The 20,586-nt window shown below is 48.5% G+C and overlaps 9 protein-coding genes across 9 annotated transcripts; 8 read left to right on the top strand and 1 right to left on the bottom strand.

Annotated features, from left to right (window-relative positions):
- The first annotated feature begins 266 nt into the window (after window positions 1-266).
- On the top strand, window positions 267-1,469 carry DFJ58DRAFT_499625 (histidine kinase-like ATPase). Its single transcript, XM_041380702.1, has 9 exons — window positions 267-278; window positions 327-449; window positions 513-585; window positions 637-758; window positions 814-886; window positions 936-980; window positions 1,038-1,088; window positions 1,138-1,172; window positions 1,227-1,469. Exons 2-9 carry the CDS (start codon window positions 435-437, stop codon window positions 1,383-1,385), a joined length of 573 nt encoding a protein of 190 aa, XP_041241355.1. The 5' UTR covers window positions 267-278; window positions 327-434; the 3' UTR covers window positions 1,386-1,469.
- On the top strand, window positions 1,278-6,847 carry DFJ58DRAFT_499456 (uncharacterized protein). The gene is made up of 21 exons (XM_041380700.1): window positions 1,278-1,522; window positions 1,577-1,911; window positions 1,964-2,061; window positions 2,117-2,141; window positions 2,194-2,282; window positions 2,335-2,351; window positions 2,408-3,473; window positions 3,524-3,741; window positions 3,796-4,025; window positions 4,079-4,271; window positions 4,323-4,635; window positions 4,683-4,930; window positions 4,978-5,353; window positions 5,401-5,516; window positions 5,565-5,615; window positions 5,675-5,851; window positions 5,904-6,062; window positions 6,112-6,150; window positions 6,201-6,389; window positions 6,446-6,482; window positions 6,532-6,847. Exons 1-21 carry the CDS (start codon window positions 1,468-1,470, stop codon window positions 6,683-6,685), a joined length of 4,185 nt encoding a protein of 1,394 aa, XP_041241354.1. The 5' UTR covers window positions 1,278-1,467; the 3' UTR covers window positions 6,686-6,847.
- Window positions 6,848-6,906: 59 nt separating this feature from the next.
- DFJ58DRAFT_717370 (peptidase M76 family-domain-containing protein) lies at window positions 6,907-8,008 on the top strand (the record flags this gene model as incomplete). The annotated part of the gene is made up of 5 exons (XM_041384351.1): window positions 6,907-7,087; window positions 7,158-7,414; window positions 7,486-7,569; window positions 7,651-7,779; window positions 7,940-8,008. 5 exons carry the CDS (start codon window positions 6,907-6,909, stop codon window positions 8,006-8,008), a joined length of 720 nt encoding a protein of 239 aa, XP_041241353.1.
- Window positions 8,009-8,184: 176 nt separating this feature from the next.
- Window positions 8,185-9,260, top strand: DFJ58DRAFT_499482 (uncharacterized protein). Its single transcript, XM_041380701.1, has 4 exons — window positions 8,185-8,383; window positions 8,448-8,679; window positions 8,745-8,870; window positions 8,922-9,260. Exons 2-4 carry the CDS (start codon window positions 8,543-8,545, stop codon window positions 9,106-9,108), a joined length of 450 nt encoding a protein of 149 aa, XP_041241352.1. The 5' UTR covers window positions 8,185-8,383; window positions 8,448-8,542; the 3' UTR covers window positions 9,109-9,260.
- Window positions 9,261-9,639: 379 nt separating this feature from the next.
- On the top strand, window positions 9,640-10,402 carry DFJ58DRAFT_730596 (uncharacterized protein; the record flags this gene model as incomplete). The annotated part of the gene is made up of 4 exons (XM_041385918.1): window positions 9,640-9,656; window positions 9,724-9,956; window positions 9,998-10,175; window positions 10,225-10,402. The coding sequence occupies 4 exons, from the start codon at window positions 9,640-9,642 to the stop codon at window positions 10,400-10,402; spliced, it is 606 nt and encodes a 201-aa protein (XP_041241351.1).
- Window positions 10,403-10,856: 454 nt separating this feature from the next.
- On the bottom strand, window positions 10,857-11,622 carry DFJ58DRAFT_705790 (ubiquitin-carboxy extension protein fusion; the record flags this gene model as incomplete). Its single annotated transcript, XM_041383717.1, has 4 exons — window positions 10,857-11,092; window positions 11,155-11,307; window positions 11,359-11,469; window positions 11,519-11,622. 4 exons carry the CDS (start codon window positions 11,620-11,622, stop codon window positions 11,074-11,076), a joined length of 387 nt encoding a protein of 128 aa, XP_041241350.1. The 3' UTR covers window positions 10,857-11,073.
- Window positions 11,623-12,323: 701 nt separating this feature from the next.
- Window positions 12,324-14,660, top strand: DFJ58DRAFT_799468 (uncharacterized protein). Its single transcript, XM_041390749.1, has 10 exons — window positions 12,324-12,599; window positions 12,649-12,695; window positions 12,751-12,906; window positions 12,962-13,264; window positions 13,321-13,359; window positions 13,412-13,484; window positions 13,534-13,539; window positions 13,590-13,651; window positions 13,701-13,801; window positions 13,847-14,660. The coding sequence occupies exons 1-10, from the start codon at window positions 12,546-12,548 to the stop codon at window positions 14,422-14,424; spliced, it is 1,419 nt and encodes a 472-aa protein (XP_041241349.1). The 5' UTR covers window positions 12,324-12,545; the 3' UTR covers window positions 14,425-14,660.
- A 1,852-nt stretch (window positions 14,661-16,512) lies between these two features.
- DFJ58DRAFT_615063 (uncharacterized protein) lies at window positions 16,513-16,785 on the top strand (the record flags this gene model as incomplete). Its single annotated transcript, XM_041380953.1, has 1 exon — window positions 16,513-16,785. A coding segment is annotated over one exon (273 nt), but the record flags the coding sequence as incomplete, so codon positions are not given.
- Window positions 16,786-17,697: 912 nt separating this feature from the next.
- Window positions 17,698-20,572, top strand: DFJ58DRAFT_730591 (uncharacterized protein; the record flags this gene model as incomplete). Its single annotated transcript, XM_041385917.1, has 13 exons — window positions 17,698-17,871; window positions 18,302-18,462; window positions 18,519-18,550; window positions 18,611-18,740; window positions 18,880-18,992; window positions 19,037-19,125; window positions 19,173-19,182; window positions 19,214-19,386; window positions 19,447-19,473; window positions 19,526-19,857; window positions 19,895-20,210; window positions 20,258-20,393; window positions 20,463-20,572. 13 exons carry the CDS (start codon window positions 17,698-17,700, stop codon window positions 20,570-20,572), a joined length of 1,803 nt encoding a protein of 600 aa, XP_041241347.1.
- Between the last annotated feature and the right edge of the window lie 14 nt (window positions 20,573-20,586).

The following is a 20,586-nucleotide window of genomic DNA, read 5'->3' as shown; positions in this document are numbered from 1 at the left end:
TACAATGTGGCAGTGCCAGTCCCTCGTGTACCACCAGGATCCTGGGTCTCGACCAGGGCTTGAAAGCATATCACTGACGTGCAAAACAAGAGCTTATTCTCAACAATCCAGGATTTGGCGAACTTCAAACTCGCTCTCCGGCTAACATATTGCCATGAATCTCACATCCTGTGACACTGCCTGTCACGAACCAGGGCAAACTTGGCTGGAACGGTGGCACAGCAATTCAATAATAATACAAGAATAGGCGCCTAAGCGCTCGTAGATCAAATTAAGTTGTAGGTCCCTTTGTATGGCATAGCTACGCATGTTGAGCGTGAGGCCAGCTGCAGTGTTACGGTTCACGCAACGTTATTTATCCTGTTGCTTTAGAGTCCCAGTACCCTCACATACTTACTATCGTATTTCGACGAACATCTCGATACTGTCCTGCAATGTGTGAGCCCGAGGTGAGCTAGTTCCATTGGCGCCCAAGAATTGTACTCTTTCGGGGCTCACCTTTCGATTTGAAGGTCACGGCAGTGGAAGTCAACCAGCGGGACCTTGTCGATAAAGTCCTCGCCCGTTATCCAGAGGAATTCACGGGTACGTTTGGAACCACTGTCAGGTCAGAAAGAACGACTAACTGTCATGAAGTGTTCCGAGAACTGTTGCAGAACGCGGATGACGCTGGCGCCGAAAACTTCGATGTTGTATTTGAGAGTACACACGCCGGATGTACGAGTAATGGGACGACACCAGGTCTCAATTCAGTTAAGGTGTGCAACTAGGCCAATTGCTGGGTACGGAGCACTCACGTTTTCGTCCAACAAGATCTTCAGATGGCTTGTCAAGAATGACGGTGCCCAATTTCAAGACACTGACTGGAAGCGTCTGACGAAGATTGGTTTGTGAAAATTTTGAACAGCTTTTGGGGTGCTGAACCTTTTATCTAGCCGAAGGCAATCCGGATGAACGAAAGATCGGTGCATTTGGAGTCGGTACGATTCATGCATTCCTCGTTCATCCTGAGACCTAAGGGCAATTTCACGGTACAGGTTTCTTCAGCGTGTTCAGTGTCACCGACAAGCCCATTGTCAAATCGAATGGTACGCGATCCTTCAATGAAGCCTATATGTCGCTCATTGGATGCTACAGGAAAGATGGTATCCATTTATTATTGTGGAGACCAGGCACGTTGTTGCTTTGACTCGTGTCTCAGTTCGTCGCTTCTGACGTGCATGTAGCTCTTTGTGAAGAAAGAACAACAACTCAATTGTGACCGCGACGAGTGGACTGTGATCGAGATGGAGTTGAAGCAGGAGTCGACTATCCCGCGGATCTTTGAACTCACGCGATTTCTAGTAACCTCCGTGACGTTTCTGGCCAATATTCCAACGTGTTAGGATCTTTCTGGACGACACTGAGTTGTCTCGCTTGACCAAAACTCGGAATAAAGCCAGTCAGTCAATAGCCATTTCGGAGCATATGTCCAGAAAAAGTCGGAATGGAACCATGAGCATTGATTCTGTTGAACTGATCTGTCAGTATTTCTTGTGCCTTCACAAGCACGCAAAGGTTCTAATATTCTTGACAGCCCAGGAGGTCAAAGTGATATTCTTTGACGATGCACTCGTTGGTGGTCCAAAGCCGCCTGTCGCACGTACGGAACCTGAAGGTGGAAATCCGACGAAATCCAAGAGTTTCTTCTCAACGGAGAAAATGTCGAAATCGAATGGAAGAATGGCAGCTTCAAAAATTGCAGCAGCTGCTTCTCAAGCCCCGAGCTTCAAATCTAGTGCCCAACTCTCTGCAAAATGTTCCATTTACTCTGCGAAAGTTACCGTTTCAGCGAAATCGAGCTTGGAGAAAGGTTTAGAATCCGCAACGAAGAAAAAGCCTCCCAAAGATTTCCCATTTGAAATGGTTTTCGTAAGTAGCTACATTATAAATTTTGACGTAGTCCTATATCCATCATCCACAGTTCAGTAAGGACGAGCACGATAAGCAGTCGCAAGACGAAGAAGACGGTAACGGAAGCGTCTTCCGTGGTCCTCAAGGACTTTGTCCGCGATTGGAAGCGTATGTCAAGGCGTTCTTTCGGAGCGTCTCTTGTTCTAACGTTCTGCTCTGACAGAGAACACCCTGCTCGAATCTTCATCGTCTGTACTTCATAGTGTTAAGTTATCTCATGTTATCTCACGTGTATGGCAGGGGCAAAGTACGGCTCAAACGACAGGCATGGCTTGCCACATGTCTGGCCGTTTTATTCCAACTGTGGAACGAGGCTCGATTGATCTTGCGTGAGTATCGCGCAAGCCTATATGAGGATATATCTGATAATTTACCTTGTAGCAATGGTCATGTCTCCAGTAAGTGGTGAATTGATACTAGACTGTGGTTTGTCCATTGACGCCATGCCGTGCAGAATGGAATGACGAGCTCCTTTATGTTGGAGGCTTTTTGGCGAGGGTGGCTTATGATTCCGAGATGAACAAAATAAAGGATTTGTGGCCGACGTTGCAGAAACAAGATGCGGAACAACTGGCACTGTATACGATGAAGTCCTTCGTCTTCCATCCCTCTACGCCCGACCCGAAGGTGTCCCAAATTATCAAGAATGCATTCTACGCTTGCTCGACAACAGATCAATTCCCGTTCATATCTGATCAAGGTATTCGGTACACGAAGGACATCCGTTTGTACCATCATCACTTCGCTCAGTTCATGCGCACCCCAGTATTCCCAAACGAACTGCGTCCCATATCAGTATCCATGGCGCTTCCTGACCATCTCCGGGTCGGATCGTACACGTTCAAAGACGTCGTGAAAGAACTGAATTCGCGGTGGCTGAGTGAGCTGGAGATGGCAGCTTGCTTGCGTTGGTGGAGCAATTCATTTGGAAGCCTGGGTCCTTTAGACGAACAGCATAGAAAATGGCGGAACGAACTGCTCAAAGCAGGCAGAACACACTCCGGGGGGAAGGAAGTCAGACTTATCTCCATCAGCAAATTTATCGATGGACGAATGCAGAGTGTTCGCCGTTCCGATGACCCTTTGCCAGACGACACCATACCTCCAGCACTTATCCAAGGCCTGACTTCCCTTACGATTCCAGAGGCTTTTGGATGGCAAGAGATGTCAGTCATACACTGGCTTCGACACCTCAGTAACAGTCCGCCAGACGCAGCGCACGATATCACGCGAGCGCCCAGTTTCGCGCAACACGTCCTCAACGTCATCAGTACCCTTTGGACTTCACTAGATGAGAATAGTCGTTCCGAGGTTCGGGAGATTTTGGAGGTTATGACTTGCATACCCACGACCACCGTACCTTACATGATGCGACCTCAGGAGGCGTATTTTCCTGAAGCTGATGTTTTTCGCGACCTTCCCGTCGTTAGACAAGACCTCCTCTTGGATTTCCGCACAGAGCAGGTATTGCAATATCTAGGGGTGCAGAAACGGTGCGACATCGAGACATTTATATCCAAGTTAGTCACTGGGAATATGACCTCATCGTGTTTGCTAATATACCTCACAGGGCGATGAGCGGTGATAGATGGAACGCCATAGACCTGGCGAGGTATCTTATTACATCTGCTCAGGAACATGTGAATCGCGTCATGGATATGAGGATCTTTCCTTGCAATGATGGTGAAAGACGTCATATCAGCGAGCTCTTCGCATCCACAGAAATCAATCGGACACTCAAACTGCCTGTAATCAATTGCGAATACTGGGATTCAAACACCCAGGAAGGTGTGTCGTGAACTAATTTGGCGTTACATCCCCCACTGACCAAGCATCACAAAGGACTATTCCTCATTAGAAAAGGGTTGCAGGATTACCCTACAATAGAACAACTCATCCCTATCGCATCTTCCAAGGACGATCGTGCCGTTAGACATGCTGCATTCACGTTTCTTTGCGGACCATTGTATGAAACATTCCTTGAAAAGCAATTCGATCCGTCAAAGTTCTCTGCGTACCCCTTCATCCCCGGTGTCAGAGACGGGAGACTTTGTCAAATCCCCCATGGCGAGGTCCGTTCGTGCACGAACGCTGGATATGTATGGCTGATACCACGATTGAAAAGGTGTTCTCGGACCCAAACTGGAATGTGTTTGGCTTTGGTCATTTGCCCGACCAGTTCAACAAGAAGAACATTGCAAAGCTGAAGATTCGAGATCGCCCCACCGCTGAAAAGCTATTTCAAGTTCTTGAATCGACCCCGCCGAAAGACCCGGAAACCGCAGAGAGGTGGTTCAGGTTTCTTGCTGAGAAAGGAGGCAAGCAGTCTCATGATGCTGGCGCTTTCTATGTGTTGACAAAATGTGCAGTTTTCTCAGCAGGGGAATTCGAAAGAATTGCAGACCTCAAAATTGTGCCCGTGGAGGTAACTTCCGAGCATTCACAACTCAGCAAAATCTCCTATGAGGCAGTGTCGCCTCGCGAGTGCTTCCTAAAGTCAGATTCATACCCCGATGGCCACTTCTACCAGCAGCTGTTCAAGTTTGTCGACTTTGGGCGTAGCGCCAATGCTTTCTTGAAAGCCTGTGGTGTCAAGGAACGCCCTGAATGCATCGATGTTCTTAAAGTTCTCCTGAGATGTCCAAAAACGTTCCTTAAACTGGCTGGGGACGATCATGAGAGGTGCGTATGGGCACGGAACCTTGACTCATGATACTTACTTGATTTAGATACTTGACCGAGCTGCGCCTGATTGCGGTCGGTCACAAGTCTCTTCCTCGAAAGATCCACGAAGAAATGCGTACTGCCTCAATTTTCTTGGGATATCGACGAAGTAAAAGCCGCGACGGGTTCAGCCATGAAGCAGACGAGTTTGAACTCTGCAAAGCCGATGAAGTATTGGTCGCCGACGACATGGAAAGTCGTCGCACCTTTGGCGACTGCATTTTCATCGCCCCCCAGGAGGAGCTGTTAGAAAGTAAGTGCTTGTACTCTTTCTGGTATAATATGACATATCGTGAGCAGAGTTTTACTCTGAAATGAAAGTCAAGTCGCTGAGCTCTTGCATCAAATATACTGTGGAACCAGACAAAGAGTTGTTGAACGCACAGAGCGCCCGTGACCTTCGAAAGTCTATCATCGACAAGATACCTATTTTCCTCCATGAGTTTGACGAGCCACGCTTTAGAGATGGGATGCGCCTGTTACGGTGGCATGACGAGAATCAATTCTTCGTGCGAGCTTGCCGAAGGCTTGATGTCACGAAACGATTAGACTTCCCAAATGCGACTCTTGGACCTCAGGGACAGAAAGCGCACCCTACCGAACTCTCTGCTGAGACCCAATTCAAAGATAGCGTGAATGTGCTGTGGATCAAGGAGCCGAAGGCTGACAGTTACGAGTACGTGGTGTTCTGTATCGCCCAAGATGCGTGCTCATTCGTTTTAGTATCGCGGCAGCTCTGTGTCGTCTGCTGTTCTCTACGTATAAAAAGAATGATGTCCTGTCTCTTATGACTATCTTGGACACAGACATTAACGTCCTCAAGCGCCGTGGTTACGATGGTGAGGCTGTCACTGTCATTTAGGAAGCGGCGCTGATCGCATGTTTAGTCGATAGAATTCTCTCGGAGTATCGCGAGAACCTAGAAAAGGCTGAACATGGTAAGTTTACGATCAATGTCATTATCTTTCATGCCAGGGGAGATGCTCAATGAAAGCAGGAGAAAACCCTTCCAATGGGACGCCACCCGGACCTGTCCAAGCTCCCTCCCCAGATGCACCCCCGGAGGACGAACCAGCCTGTGACAAACCGGAGCCTGTCGTCAGCAAATTTACGAAGTTTTTGCATAGGCTTCGCAAAGACCCCAAGTTGGGCGAGATCAAGCTCAGTGAGATAGGTGCGCTGAGTCTATTTTTTGTGTTGAAGATAGGCGCTTAATTGATGCGCAGAAAACTCTATCGAGAAGGTGAAGAACATCATGAAGGAAGAGGGCGGCGATAACGACCCGCACATTAGCAATCGGGAGCAGGTCGGTGGAGGGAAGAAGCAGAAAAACGTCGCATACTGCGATGAGAAGAAAGTTGCAAAGACGGATCTCGAAGAATGTGGTACGTTGTCCAACTTGGAGTCTGGCAGCCTATGATTAAATCGACGAAGAGGACCAACACGTTGGGCAGGTCAAAGTTTGGAAACGAAGTGAGTTGAATGTTTCCCGCTTCCAGCTGCTAGACTGACGTTTGTTTCAGAGGGGACAGTCTTGGGTGTTCCCTCAAAGGAACGCGAAGCCTTTGGGAAAATCATTAGTGACCTCGCAAAAGTCTTTTCGATCAATCAGACACGGTGTCACGTATTCTTTCACGGCGAGGACTCGAATCTGATGGGTTTCAACCGGAATGATCAGATATTTTTCGGTTTGGAACACTATATGCAGAACCGTACGTGATCTTCATGATTGATCCTTCCGTCACCAGGGCTCATGCCTACTGCCTAGACAAAGATGCTCCTGCCGGAAAGGCTTACATTGACTGGTAAGCACCCACGAAATCCTGTCCTTTAACATTTACTAACCTCCCGCAGGTATTATATCATGGCGCACGAGATGGCACATGTGCACACCCCATACCACGACGAGCATCACGAGCTGTTGTTTCAAGCGCTGGCGACGAGATACCTGACTGAGCTCCATAATTTGCCAGCTGTTCGAGAGTTGTTCAAGTGCACTTCTTATTGATAATATTAATGCAGTACTGTCTTTCTAGCGGGTATTCTGGAGCATAATGTATTGGACCTTAGTACCTACGAGTGCTCAATTATCGTTTTCTGCTGTTGGATTTTACTGTAACATTTGACCTTCTTTCCCAATTCGTGTTGCCGCCTGACGCGTGCTCGTCCGTGGGAACTCACCATGAACAGTATTACCAACTCGCCCTTTGCATCAGCATATTTGCACTCATGGATTCAGCCTCTTCTGAACCACCTGTTGATCCATCAGAGTCCCGATCATTTCAAAGATGGCTTCACAAAGCTGCCCAAGTATCAGGTATCGGACTTACCGCAGACGAACGTGACCGTGACCGGGTTGCAGTGCAGCATCGCCGCTGCGAGCAATGGAAGACCGAACTCCTGAATTACAGTCCGTCTCGTTGTTTCTGTGTGGTCTGATCCGTACTCATTCCAACGCCACGCACTCGTTGCTTTTATAGGTCCTTCAGTTGTTTTCATGTTAAAACATCTTAAGTTGTCCGGGTGCCTGGTACCGCCCTCCAACATCGTGTGTGCCCCATGCGATCTCACGCGTTCCGGAGGCTTCCACCCTGCCGGAGCGATTATCCTTTGTCAGGGCCATTTTGGAGACAAGAAGCACATGGAGGATACCCTTACACACGAGCTGGTGCACATGTATGATCACTGCAAGTTCAATGTTGACTGGAAAAACTTGAGACATCACGCATGTAGTGAAGTGAGTGATTATTGTGCCATATTACGTTACAAGTTTTTATTGACATGTGCTCCGGCGCCCATCTATCGAAGATCCGTGCCAACAGTTTAAGTGGTGACTGCCGGTTTATGCGTGAGTTAGGAAGGGGATTCGTGTCATTTTCGAAACAGCATCAGGTATATCGATCATTCCATCTTATGCTGTGCAGCCCTATATCTATCCCCCGATCAGTCTAAATGTTTACTGACTTGGAATAGGCCTGCGTGAGACGGCGTGCTATACTTTCCGTCCGCGCGAATCCCATGTGCCCGGACGAGGCAGCAGCAGAGCGTGCGGTGAATGAGGTTTGGGAGAGCTGCTTTGGCGATACGCGACCGTTTGACGAGGTGAGTTGTGCCCGCTTTGTCGTCCTTCGACAAGACCGTGCCGTACATTTTTGACGTCGGTATTCACCATGTTTCACACGTAGATCTATTAGCAGGTGGAATGGGAATGGATGGCCGTGATCTATTCTTGAACACAGGTGAAAGGTTGTTACGATTGCAGCCTGAATGGAAATCACACCGCCACCTGGTTAAACTCATAATTTTATCAAGGGATTTTTTTTCCAAATGAACCGCGGCATCGCTGCTGGGAGGAGTTGAGGACCCCGAATTCGAATGGACTAGTGTCTACTATTACTGACTAGAATCCATAGTTGGCCATGCCTACAGAATAAAAAACGCGGGAATGACAAGGTGAGGATGAGAAAGGAAGTGAATCTAGCGTGTCTGTCATCGCACGCTTTTGAATCAGAGTGGGAAGACGCCTTATGTTTAGTTCTGGCATAAAAGCCGACACGCTTGCTCGAACTTTTCTTCAACTCTCAGTTCTCCACTTCCCACTCTTCTCCAGAGTCCTCGCTTGCCTTCCTCGCTTGCCTTCTCCACGTCCTTGCCTAGTTTATTTCTCATACTCCGTTTACGACTTCAACATGTTCGCTAGAATCGCGTAAGTCTCTTGTTCACTGTCCGTCGATGAGCAGGTTCCGATGCGTTGTCAATCACCCCCTCAGTGCTCTTGCTACCTTCGCTATCCCTCTCGTATCTGCACTGACGCTCAACGCACCAACGAGTGCTTCGATCGGTGACCTTGTCACTTTCACTTGGGATGCGAGCCACTTCCGACCCCAGTTCATTCGATCTTTACATGGTGAACACCATCTTCCACAACACGTTTGCCATCTCAAGCAACGTGCAAACTTCGGCGGGTAGCATGACTATTGTACTGCCCCAGGCCCCCCTTGGGTAAGCACGCTGCATCGATCTCTGCTGAATGAACGAATAAGAGTGGCTGACCTCGCGGTGTACAGCTCCGGTTACACCCTCGAGGCCACCAGCATCAGCAACATCAACACCGTCCTAGCAACAAGTGGTGGCTTTACTGTTTCCGCAACGACGACTACCTCAACGTCGTCCACGTCCACATCCTCGGGCACGTGAGTCAATGCTTACCTATCACAGAGACGATAATCTGAAGCCCCTTCTAGGAGCACGGGCACCTCGAGCGGGGCGACAGCTACGTCTCCTACAGGCACCGCCTCTGGTACCACCACTAGCTCCTCCGCATCCACTACAGCTTCGGCCATCAGTGGTGCTGGGTCGCTCAAGATCGGCATGGGCCCCGCTGCCGTCGTTCTACTCTCTGCAGCAGCTGGCGCAGCTGTCATGTTCTAATCTCGCCTCCTTAAACCAAAAAAAATCGTCTTAGCATGCATGAGGGTGACATTTTATTTCATTTTCGGCTTTGGGATTTTACATGTTTTACATACCCTGGCTTTAGTTTTTGGTAATTGAGAACGCTACGTTATTTTGTAGTTGCAGTTGCACTTGGACATATTTTCTTCGTTATTTTCATGGACGAACAAACAGATGGGACATTACGAATGGATGGTTTACTGAAGTTTTTGATGATGAGAGGTGCATCGATGATGTTGGGTTGGTCATTTGATACAGGAACGCGGAAATGACGAGGCGATGATCAGAAAGGAAGTGAATCCAGCGTTTTGAATCGGACTAGCGTGCCGCGTGGGAAGACGCCTTGAGGTTTATTTCTGGCATAAAAGCCGACACGCTTGCTCGAACTTTTCTTCAACTCTCAGTTCTCCACTTCCCGTTCCTCTCCGTAGTCCTCGCTTACCTTCCTCGCTTGCCTTCTCCACGTCCTCGCCTAGTTTATTTCTCGATACTCCAGTTTACGACTTCAATATGTTCGCTAGAATCGCGTAAGTCTCTTGTTCATCGTCGCGGTCGATGAGCAGGTTTCCGATGCGTTGTCAATCACCTCCTCAGTGCTTTTGCTACCTTCGCTATCCCTCTCGTGTCTGCACTGACGCTCAACACACCAACGGGTGCTTCAAATGGTGGCTCGCTCAATGTCACTTGGGGTGCGACCACGTCCGACCCCAGTTCGTTCAGTCTTTACATGGTGAACACCATCTTCCACAACACGTTCGCCATCGCAAACAACGTGCAAGCTTCGGCAGGGTGGCATGACTATTACGCTTCCCGACGTCCCCTGTTGGGTAAGCACGCTGCATCTATCTCTGCTGAATGAACGAATAAGGGTGGCTGACCTCGTGGCAGTATAGTGACGGTTACACCCTCGAGGCTACCAGCAACAGTAACATCACCGACGTCTACGCAACAAGTGGTGACTTTGCTGTTACCGCAGCGACGACTTCCTCAACGTCGGTGTCGTCCACCACGTCAACGTCGACGTCGACGTCTTTGTCCGGGAGCTCGTGAGTTAATGCTTACCTATACTAGACGATAATCTGAAACCCCTTCTAGTGGCACGGCGTCGACTGTGTCTCCTACAGGCACCACCCCTGCTACCACATCGAGCTCGTCTGGAACTTCTACACCTTCGACTATCAACAGTGGTGGTGCTACGTCGCTCAAGATTGGCATGGGTCCCGTTGCTGTCGTTCTACTCTCTGCAGCAGCTGGCGCAGCTATCATGTTCTAATCTTGCCTCAAACCAAAAAAACAACGCCTTAGCAGTCCTGGGGACTACATTTTATTTCATTTTCGGCTTTGGGATTTCATATGTCTCACATACCCTGGCTTTAGTTTTTGGTAATTGAGAACGCTACGTTATTTTGTAGTTGCAGTTGCACTTGGACATATTTTCTCGTTATTTTCATGGACAAACAGACAGTATCATAGGACATGTCCGCTTCTTTGCATGTACATACCACGGTTGTCGTACGAAGGTGTTTTAATGATGTTTTACCACAGTTTTTGAACGATCTGGCACGCTGGGCCGGGCCAGTTACGGCGATTGCGCGGGTCTTATTGAGCTGCAACAACGGGCGCCATGCAAGTTGTTGTTTGTGATAATGGGTTTGTTGCGCGCATCCGAAACATTGTCAGGGGAGAGTCTTACGCCTCGGGTAACCTCAAGTTCGCCTTGTGACATATATCTGATGGAAAACGGGGACCTGTCATGATACTAGGTGTTTCTTATGACAAATGACTGTGGTAATGATTATCAACAATGCGCACAAAATGCGGAGAAATCACACAGAAAGCTCCACAAAACGACACGGAATGATCATGTGTTGCATATGCGAGCGAAAGAGAGAATACACATGGATGTCCCATAATAGTCCCCAAAGCACGCCCAAAGCGAGTCGACTACTTCAACTTCTTCTTGCTGTTCGCGGTGATGTCAAATTAGTTTTCACGTGAGAGAATGTAAAGGAATGAAAGACGCACGGGCGGAGTTGTGACGAGTGTCCACATCCGCGCTTACGGCAGTTAGTTGCGCGCGGGGGCAGACGTGCGTAGCATTTTCGGCAGATTTGCTTATCGCAGTTGTATTTGGCTGCGAGGACCTTTAGTGAAGGCTCGATGATTCCGCCACGGAGACTATGGATAGGTGAACATGGTGTTCAATGTTAGAATGGACGCGCGACGCACCGAAGGACAAGGTGGAGGGTAGACTCCTTCTGGATGTTGTAGTCACTGAGTGTGCGACCATCTTCGAGCTGCTTTCCGGCGAAGATGAGACGCTGTTGGTCGGGGGGAATACTGATTACAATATTAATCTGTGTAGTACCAAATATATTATAAATCGTACCCCTCCTTGTCCTGAATTTTTGCCTTGACGTTGTCGATGGTGTCAGAAGACTCCACCTCGAGGGTGATAGTCTTCCCTGTGAGGGTCTTGACGAAGATCTGCATCTTCAGATGGCGAGGTTGTGTGTCTTGCGGTTGCGGATGAGCTCACCGTGTAGCGTGTCAGACCGTGGGGAAATTCATCAAGACCTGTATAGTTTCAATAGGTGGCTGAGTTTAGGGCAGGTTCAAGCGTGATAGTACTTTCGGGTGTTTCCGAAGCTTTCTTGTCTGCTTCAAGCTACAACGACAAGGTAAGTAATCGTCAATGTTTTATGTTGGCCCTTTTACGATGAAACAACTTCGTAAACTCAGCTCACTTCGACGCCTGCTAGCAGGTTCTGAGAAGAACGCGATCTACTTTCTGATATTTCCATTCTGTTGTGATACAGTGCTGACTCGTTCTGCAGGACTCCTTGGGCCCTTGTCGTGTACGCGGACACTTGCAATTGGTGAGTTGTTATGTTTCCGACACGTTTATTAGGATAGAAAATCTTTCGACGCGACGTGCTTGCACGCTGGACGTTGATCCTTTACGGGATCCCATTCAAGTCTCTGATCCCCATATTTATTTCTTCTTATTAACCGTTGCTAACTTCTTTTCTTCCAGTACTTCTGTAGGTTACTATTGCTTCGAATTCGTGTACATGAATGAAACGATGTGTCCTCTTCCTCATAAATTTTAAGCCCATACGTGATGTTTTAAGTAACACAAACTACAAATAAACGCAGACTCTTGCGGAAATTGCCGTTACGCCCCCTTTCCCCCAAAACGCTTTTCATACCAAATGGAAGTATGCAAAATGATGCCGTAAACACGACTTCTCGTCCAATCAAGCGACGAGTCTAGTCCATCTGTAAACCGAGTTTTGTTCCGCAGCGTGTCCGTCTTAAGTTCTGCCTTTTTGCTACCTTGCGGAACGTTACTCATAGCGCTACCGAACCTATTTGTGCATTGACCGATCCAAGTTCGTCTGATCTTAAACTCTATGGCAGATTTTCGCCTCGTCAACCCAGAAGGTTGGGAATACGATCTTCAGTCTGTGCGTTATGCCAGTGCTTTCGCCAAACAGGTTACTCATAATCCAATAGGTATACTCTGCTTATATAGGCTACTTCCAGTTGCACAATGTCCCGTGGTGCGTCTACCCTTCTACTGCCGCGTGTATACGACGCGTTTATCGAGCTGCACAGGTACGACCGGACATGGGGACAGTTCTTCGAGACGTTTGAGCAATTTCTGGGATTTTCATGGCCTGTCATTACTGTTACAGACTCATGGACTGGCCGTGCGCACATTGTCACCCGACTGACGACCGTCGGTGCGTTCATCAAGATGATCAAGACTCGGTGCGTCCTACCCCCCTCTCACTTACTGACCCATAAATGATGAAGGAACCCTCAGTTTCGGCGAAACACTTCCAACGCCCGACAACATGCTCAAAGTAACGCACTTCGAGACGTCCCAGCGACATCTGCGGAACGTTGCAGACTGGGCGACCTACAAGAAGCTATACACGACGCTACCAGCAGTGGCGCTTGCAGCGTTTAAAACTCGGATACGTGCTGGCGAGCCGAAGGCTATCCGAGAATTATGGGCCAAGCACGACAAGACATTTTTAGCCATTGACTTTGAGTGGAGCGAAAGGAATCCAGCGACGTTTTTGGAATGGGGCTATGCGGCTGTTCGGTGCGGGCATCTTGAAGCGTATGTGTTTCATTCTTTTCCGTTGGGTACGGGTGATTGATGGATCTGATTTGCAGCGTTGGCGCGTGGCCTCCGATGCCTGAGTCAAATTATCGGTGTGTTGTGGAGAAGCGGGCGTTACAGCCTGGCTGATGTGCATGTACACAGGAAGGGTCATTATATCATTGGCGATTACGTGGACAAGATCGTCAACAAGCATTGTCCTACGTATCCCTGGCAGGTACGCCTATTCAGACCACCCTCCCGTGCTCAACTGATATATGGAGTAGTATGCCGTACGTCTTTTTTTTGGCCCTTTATTCCCTCCTTATAGAACATCTCGTAGTGGGGTGACAGCCAAGTAATACCAAAATCAAAGTTACCTCAAATCGTACAGTCTGTGATTAGGTATAATAGTTCTGTGCATAAGCTCCGGTGTCACTGACGTCATCTACAGCAGTCTAGTAAGCCCAGACGCAGAAACCACCGCCAACAGCCTCGTCCTCGTAGGCCACGGCGTCACCTCTGACATCCAGCGCCTTGAAGAAACCAAAATCAGTACGTCCCCACCCCACCCATCCATTCCAACTAACGCACCCCCAGAAATCCCAAACAACGTTCTCATAATCGACACCGCCTCCTTCGAACGCGCGCTCTTCAACGCCGGCGAGCGAGGAACGATGCACGACCCCAAAACAGGCAAACTCCGCGCCCAAGGCTCTACGCTCTCCCTCGGCGGGCTTTTACACTCCTTAGGGATCGAGCCCCCATGTGCACTGCATAACGCAGGCAACGACGCGTTTATGTGTTTGCTTGCGTTGCAGAAGATGATGGAGCCTGGGACAACTACGCCTGATCCTGATGCAAGGAGGAAGTCGAAGTTGGCGGGGTTGGCTATGGGGGCGCCGATGCCGGTGGCTTTTATGGGGCATTTGACGGTAGTAGATGGGGGACAGCCAATGTCTGGCTATTTTAAGTCGCCTGGTGGGTTGGGATCACCGAGGGTGAGGGAGCGTGGGGTGGTGGATGGTGAGATGGATGTGGTGCATAGGATTTCAAAGTATGGGAGTGCGTCTCCGCCTGGGACGGGTGGGAGCTGGAAGGATGACAAGGACAGGGACAGAGAGGAGAGGGAGGGGTGGATCAGGTCTGCTAAGGGGCTGCGGTCGGTGACGAAGTGATACTGGTTGGTTGGTGTTGGTTGGACACTTGAGTTTGAGCTTGATATTTGATACCTTGACTCCTAATTTCTTTCGAGTATGATGTTCTCTTTGTTTCGTTTCGTTCCTCATGGGATTTTTTTGCTACTCGTCTGCATACCTTACATGCACGTATAGTAAAACAGTAATGCTTGTCTCGGACTTATAGGACTCTATTGTACTATGTATACAGTCATGATACGTATAAACACTGGTGCCGCTCGAGCTCGAGAGTCTGAGCTTAGGCACCAAAATTTATGTAAGTCAATCGTTGATCAATGTTAACATTGATGTCATTTGTCCAAAAGCACTCTTAGCACACCGACGGTTTGGCACAGGCAAGTCGACTTGGAGATCAAGATGTGATTCACAAATTACCAAGTTATGTTCGGACCTCAGTCTCGACTTCTCGAGACTGACTCGTATTTCCTACATTCGTTTTACAGCGCTCTCATCTAATAACTTACAGTTCAAATTCCTCGCACTCGTCGGAGTCCGATGGGACTCGATTCAAAACTTGAAAGCACCACAGGCCTGGGCTTGTGTATGAGCATGAGCATCCGTCGCATATTGGCGAGACCCATCACCGCCACTATTAGCGGATATGATACTATCGCACTGGCCTGGCAGCTACAACGGTGTGGCAGAAGGGGGTGAACTACTTTGTAGTTATCACAAGCTCTCGGAGGCAATGGCACAGTGGCAGTGACTGCAGACGCGGACTACGCCTCATTTTTCAAATTTCAGTCTGCATATCCAACTCATCGGATAACGATCCGGTTCAACGAACTTAGCTGAATTTGGTCCATGCACAGCGAGGCTATGGGTGGCTCGATATTCTGCGATCACGAGTTGCTTATCGGTGCTGCATGCTGTGGATGCCATGTGCATGCTGTGGTTCCCTCCTTTATGATCGATCTGATCCTTCAGGACCTCACAGATACTGCAGTTTTCGTGACCTCCAGCAAGCATCTTACTCAAGTACTAGTTTGAATCCCTCAGCCATATGTCGAGCTTCGTCCCTGGTCATTTCGGTAAATACCCTCCACCTTTTGGAGAGGGGCCGAGCCACCTAGAACGCCCCCAGCTTGACCCAGGACAGACAAGCCTCGTGATCAGTGAAATGCAACAAGTCGCCGTCAATAGTATGTGTCACCTATCTTCATCTAGCACATACCGATGATTTCCCAATGTGACACTTTATTTCGTCATTACTCTGTTATTTTGTTTCGACAGACTCCATGCCGGACCCACTCGATGATACCCTCCAAGCCTTAGGTGAGGAGCCAAGTCACCCGGTACAACCCCAGGGCCCCGGAGAGACACAAATCGTGGCAGTGCAACAAGTTGTCATCACTGGTATGTGATATTGATCTTCGTTTAGTTTAGTATGTATTGACAATTTCTCCTGAGCCATTCGCGCATCTGATCTCACTCTTGGCTTCTGACGGATCCCCGCTGGCTTCCATGTGGTTGTAAAGGCGAACGGTACTGAATTCCAGACAAGCAACAAACCTGTACACGTAGATCAGGCTGTCATTGAATGGAACGAGCCCATACTTCTGTATGTTGTCTTTAATTTCATCTTTCCTGCAGGTATTGAGAAAGACTCTAGGCCGTGCGAGACATCCTCTAAAGTTTGGGTCAGCGTTTATGCCTCATTTGAGTTAGGTCCCATGCTTTGTCATGGAGAGGTTCTCCGCACATTCGAGATCTCTGTCGGAGAATTATTGGATCGCAGCAAAAACTCGTGTCGTCAGTATTGTCTATCACAAATACCGCCTGACAGATGTTAAAGAGTATCACAGCCATGATCTTTCAGCCCAAACAGGGGGAAGTTGTATCTCCATGTAGTTCACTGTTCATGCCTGTAGGACAGCAACTTTCTGATGAAAACAATGCCGCAGTTCTTTGCCCCCTGACAATCATGAGTGATCAATGCAGTTTGACATTCTGATGCTGAGAGCTTTTAATGCGTAGGTCACATCCAACAACATGCATGCGTTAGTGCTACAGACGGACGGCGGACATCATCTTCTCGTGCAATACTGCAGGACACAGGACAGTATGGATCTTGACCAATCCATAGACCACTTTGAACGCGCCTCGAATCTCTGCCCCATGGACCATCCCTACTGCCCTGCGGCACTATTCAATCTAGCTACCGCGAAGTTTGTTAGTTGCCAAGCTAATGGAACACACCCTGACCTCGACATCCCTATCTTTCTTTTTCAAGACACTCTTAACTTGCGTCCCACTGGTCATCCAGACCGACCCGTCACCCAACTCCATCTTGCCATTTCTTTATTGTCTCACTTCGCAAAACAGGGATTTCAAACAGATGCCGGCATGGCTCAAAAGTTACTGAGCGAAGTCCTCGATGTCCGCCACGCCAACAGTCACATTTACAAAGCAGCTTTGTTTACAATTGAAACATCCGCTCTGCATCCGGTTGGAAACACTGCTGCAAGTGATCTTAGGCAGGAGCGGCTCGCTGCATCCTTGCTTCAGTCATTGCTGGATCAACTTACTGATCTAGTGGTGCAGTGTTTGCCTATAGATGATCCTCATGCCTTAGATGAAATGATATCCCTTCATTACGATGCACTGGGATACTCCAACACCATGCATACTTGCCGAGGGCAATTGCTATGTAATCTAGGTGTATTGATATTCACCAGCATACTGAGTCGACATCTTCACTGGGTTTCCCCCACCCCACCGTCCCATATGCAAGATAGTCGCTGGCAACAGTACTTGACAATACGTGTTCTAATCTTAGAATACCAGAGCTCTCAGCCTAATGGATTTCTGAAGCGGTGTTCCCTCTAGAGTGTTCGGGTCTTGCATCAGGAAAACATCGAGTTCCTTTTCGGTCCTTAGCTTACTTAAAGTTCCTTAAAATTAATTTTAAGGCTGCTAAGGAGAATAAGGAACTAGTGTGTTTCTTAGCGAAATGTATTCTAAGGAGCGAAGTCGTTTCAAGGCGGTTAAGGCATCAAAGGCAGTTGTATTTTTGAAAGTAAAATAAGTAAAATAAGGCGCCTGCTGAGTGCCAAAAAAAACATGTTATGTATTATGTTAGCGTTTACTTCAATAAGCACTGATAGACGCGCGACATGCCGACAACAACAACTCGCTCGTCATCTACACATCAATCGCGGAAATCTACAAAATCTAAGAAAAAAACATCATAGTAAGTTTTAATCGATAATCATCGCGTCAAACATTGCTTACCAGGTGCTAGTGAATCAGATGGCTCCAAGATCTCGCGTGCAACTGCAACAAAAGACGTGCAAGTGGGGAGATGTGGCTGTCCAGGCGGAGGCTGCAATCAGAGCTGAGGCGAGGGCAGAAGAAGCGGAGGTGAGAGCAGAAGAAGCAGAGGCGAGAGCGGGGAGAGGGATTAGGGAGAATGACTCCGTGGAGGTATAAATCCGGGACCTGCGAGCGGAGCTGTGTGATTGAGGTTTTGTATTTGTGGGGTACCGTGCTTCACATGTGTGTGCTGAGTGAGGCCAGACTTGTTTTTGAAGACCCGATTGCAGTTTGGAAACCGACAAACGAGCCTGGTGACAGCTGGGGCCATGTTGGACAGTGGGTAGTCGCAGTGAGATGGATACCAGGGAGCAGAATACGTAGAATGCAGACTAGACTAATACTAAGTGTGTGAATCAGAAATTATGACATGCTCAATCGAAAAAAATATAACTTCACCCGTTCGTTGCCACCTTTTGCTAGCGTCCATATTCTTTCAACACCTTGCTACCAGCATTCCTCCAACAGCTTGTCCTAGATCTCACCATGCCTCGACCTGCAACGCGCCCAGGGAATGCTAACAAACATCCTGGACAGATAGTTCTTGAAGCGAGTCCGCGTAGCACGTCCAAAGGATGTAATTGCAGCTGAAAGAAAAAAGGCGTCAGCAGAGAAATCAGCCAAGGCAATCGCCTTAGAAGATGCTCAAAAGAATGTCGCTGCAACGGAAGATGCTATGGCTGTTGAGCAGACAGGCTCAACGTGCTGGCCCAGGACACCTTGTCAGACCAAAGCCTAAGCCGCGCCCAGTGACCAAGGCAGCGCCAACTGCAAACCCCTGACAAGACGCGTAAGCCTTATGCAATACAATGCTGTTGCAAGACTTACCAGTTCTTTGACATTTATACAGCTGTTGGGGCAAAACCAGTGTCCAAAAGCACTGACGCCCCGAAGAAGAAATATCCAGGCTTGAAACTCACCTTCAAGGATGGTGTCAACGCCAATCGAAAGGTGTCCAACAATGGTACATCATCTACAACGTGCGTTGTACTAAGCGCGGGCAGGGGCAGTGACAGTGGGAAAAATCGAAGGTCGTTGTAAGTTCGTCTTAACTGCGATGTTACTCTTATCAGAGCTGACTCTTTATTACTTCGACATATTTCACTCACTGCAATGTAGGGGATCTGAACACGCCATATCGACAGAGGAGGTGGAAGTGGGGAAGTGGGCTAAAAGCGTGGCATCGAAGTCCCAACGGAAGCCATCTGCGCCACCAAGTGCACGTGCCAGTGGTAGGTTGAGTTTCATGTCTGCACACATCGCTAACAGTTTTTAGTGATTGCAAGCAGGGATGTGGACATATCCGAAGACGAAAACCTACCTGAAGATCATGATGAGAGCGTAACTGTGAGTCGGGGTAGTCAGGTGAGTGACTTCATGATTGTGAATGGGGAATGCTAAAATCAATGCAGGGTGTCGTGCGTATGATTGAGACTGTTGATGATGCCACGAGGGGACGGAAGCGTACCTTGTCCACTGACCTCATTGGATGACCTCGAACCTGAAGAGCCGCGTGAAATGGAAGAAGACGATGCCGACGAATATATTCCGGACAAGGATGAGGGTGCGGCTGAGGATGAGGATGAGGATGTTGAGATGACGGATCAGCAGGGTGACATTATTGAGGTAAGTACTGGTGGGTCCTGTGAGATAGATGAATCGCTCACCACTATCATGGATTTATAGGTCTCAAGCAGTCGACTCACAAGCTCTGTATGGAGAATTTGCTCAGGTCGCCTGACAACGCTGACAAATTCCTATGCAGATGTCAGTTAGCGTCATGGATACCACGATGGACGGTCCAACATCCAAGTTCGTCAAAACCGAAAATGGACGTGCACCACATACAATACTCAATCTGAAGAAAGAAAAGCCAAAGAATTCTCACTTGCCCAGCGCTGTTCAGAATCTCAGCTTTCGTTCCATATTTATTCCAACAGTCATGCACTGGGTCGGCAACAACAGCTATCCATGGACCATCCCCAATGAGAAACTCTCAGACGTTCTCGAGGATATATTCATGGCAGTGTGTAAGCAGCCTGGAGACTTTAGGAATGATGATGGCTGTAATCTTGCCTTCAACGTCGTAAGTAAATTGTATTCCGGTACTTCTAGCTGACAACTATGTTGGCAGGTATGCCAAAGGATCTCTGAATGGAGAGGCAACTTCGGCTCCACCGCTATCACGATTCTCATGGCGTTTTTCGCCTCCAGTGGACGAATTCAAGACCAAGGAGGCATGCAAAGACTATGCCGAATATCAACTTGAAGATTCATGCTTTGTATATGAAGATACAGATAACGAAGACTCACCTGGAGCTTTCTTATCGGAATTCATCTTGCGCATCTTCGCTGTTCAACTCAATGCCACCCAAGGACACCAGATAATTGACTCGCTCGACTTCGGCTTACCTGGATATCAAACGGCCCTTGCACTGACCACTGCAGCCGTGAGTTTTGCAGCGCCTTTACAAAACTTGCTAACTTTCATTTGCAGGCCAAGCGTGCACTTATTTTAGCTCGCGACGACCTGATTGTGGAAGATACTTCGGACCACGGGAAACACAAGATCGCGTTGACTCTCAATCAGTCCACAAACAAAATGAGTAACACAGGCACTGCTTTTTCTGCAGGTAATTGGGAGACTGATACACTCGCGTACATGGAATGAATCGAGGAGCTGCCCTTCGACCGCATCAAAGAAATTGTGGAACGATCTCAGGCGTACATGAAGCGTGCTCGCCGCAAGGACGAGTCTACTATTCTCGATGGTGAAACCCCCGTCAATCCACGTACACGTATCCGTATCTGAAAGCCTCGTATCGT

This window comes from Suillus subalutaceus (assembly GCF_016647625.1).
Source record: "Suillus subalutaceus strain FC151 chromosome Unknown DFJ58scaffold_91, whole genome shotgun sequence".
Lineage (NCBI taxonomy): Eukaryota > Fungi > Basidiomycota > Agaricomycetes > Boletales > Suillaceae > Suillus > Suillus subalutaceus.
This window is presented reverse-complemented; position numbering and strand designations above follow the sequence as displayed.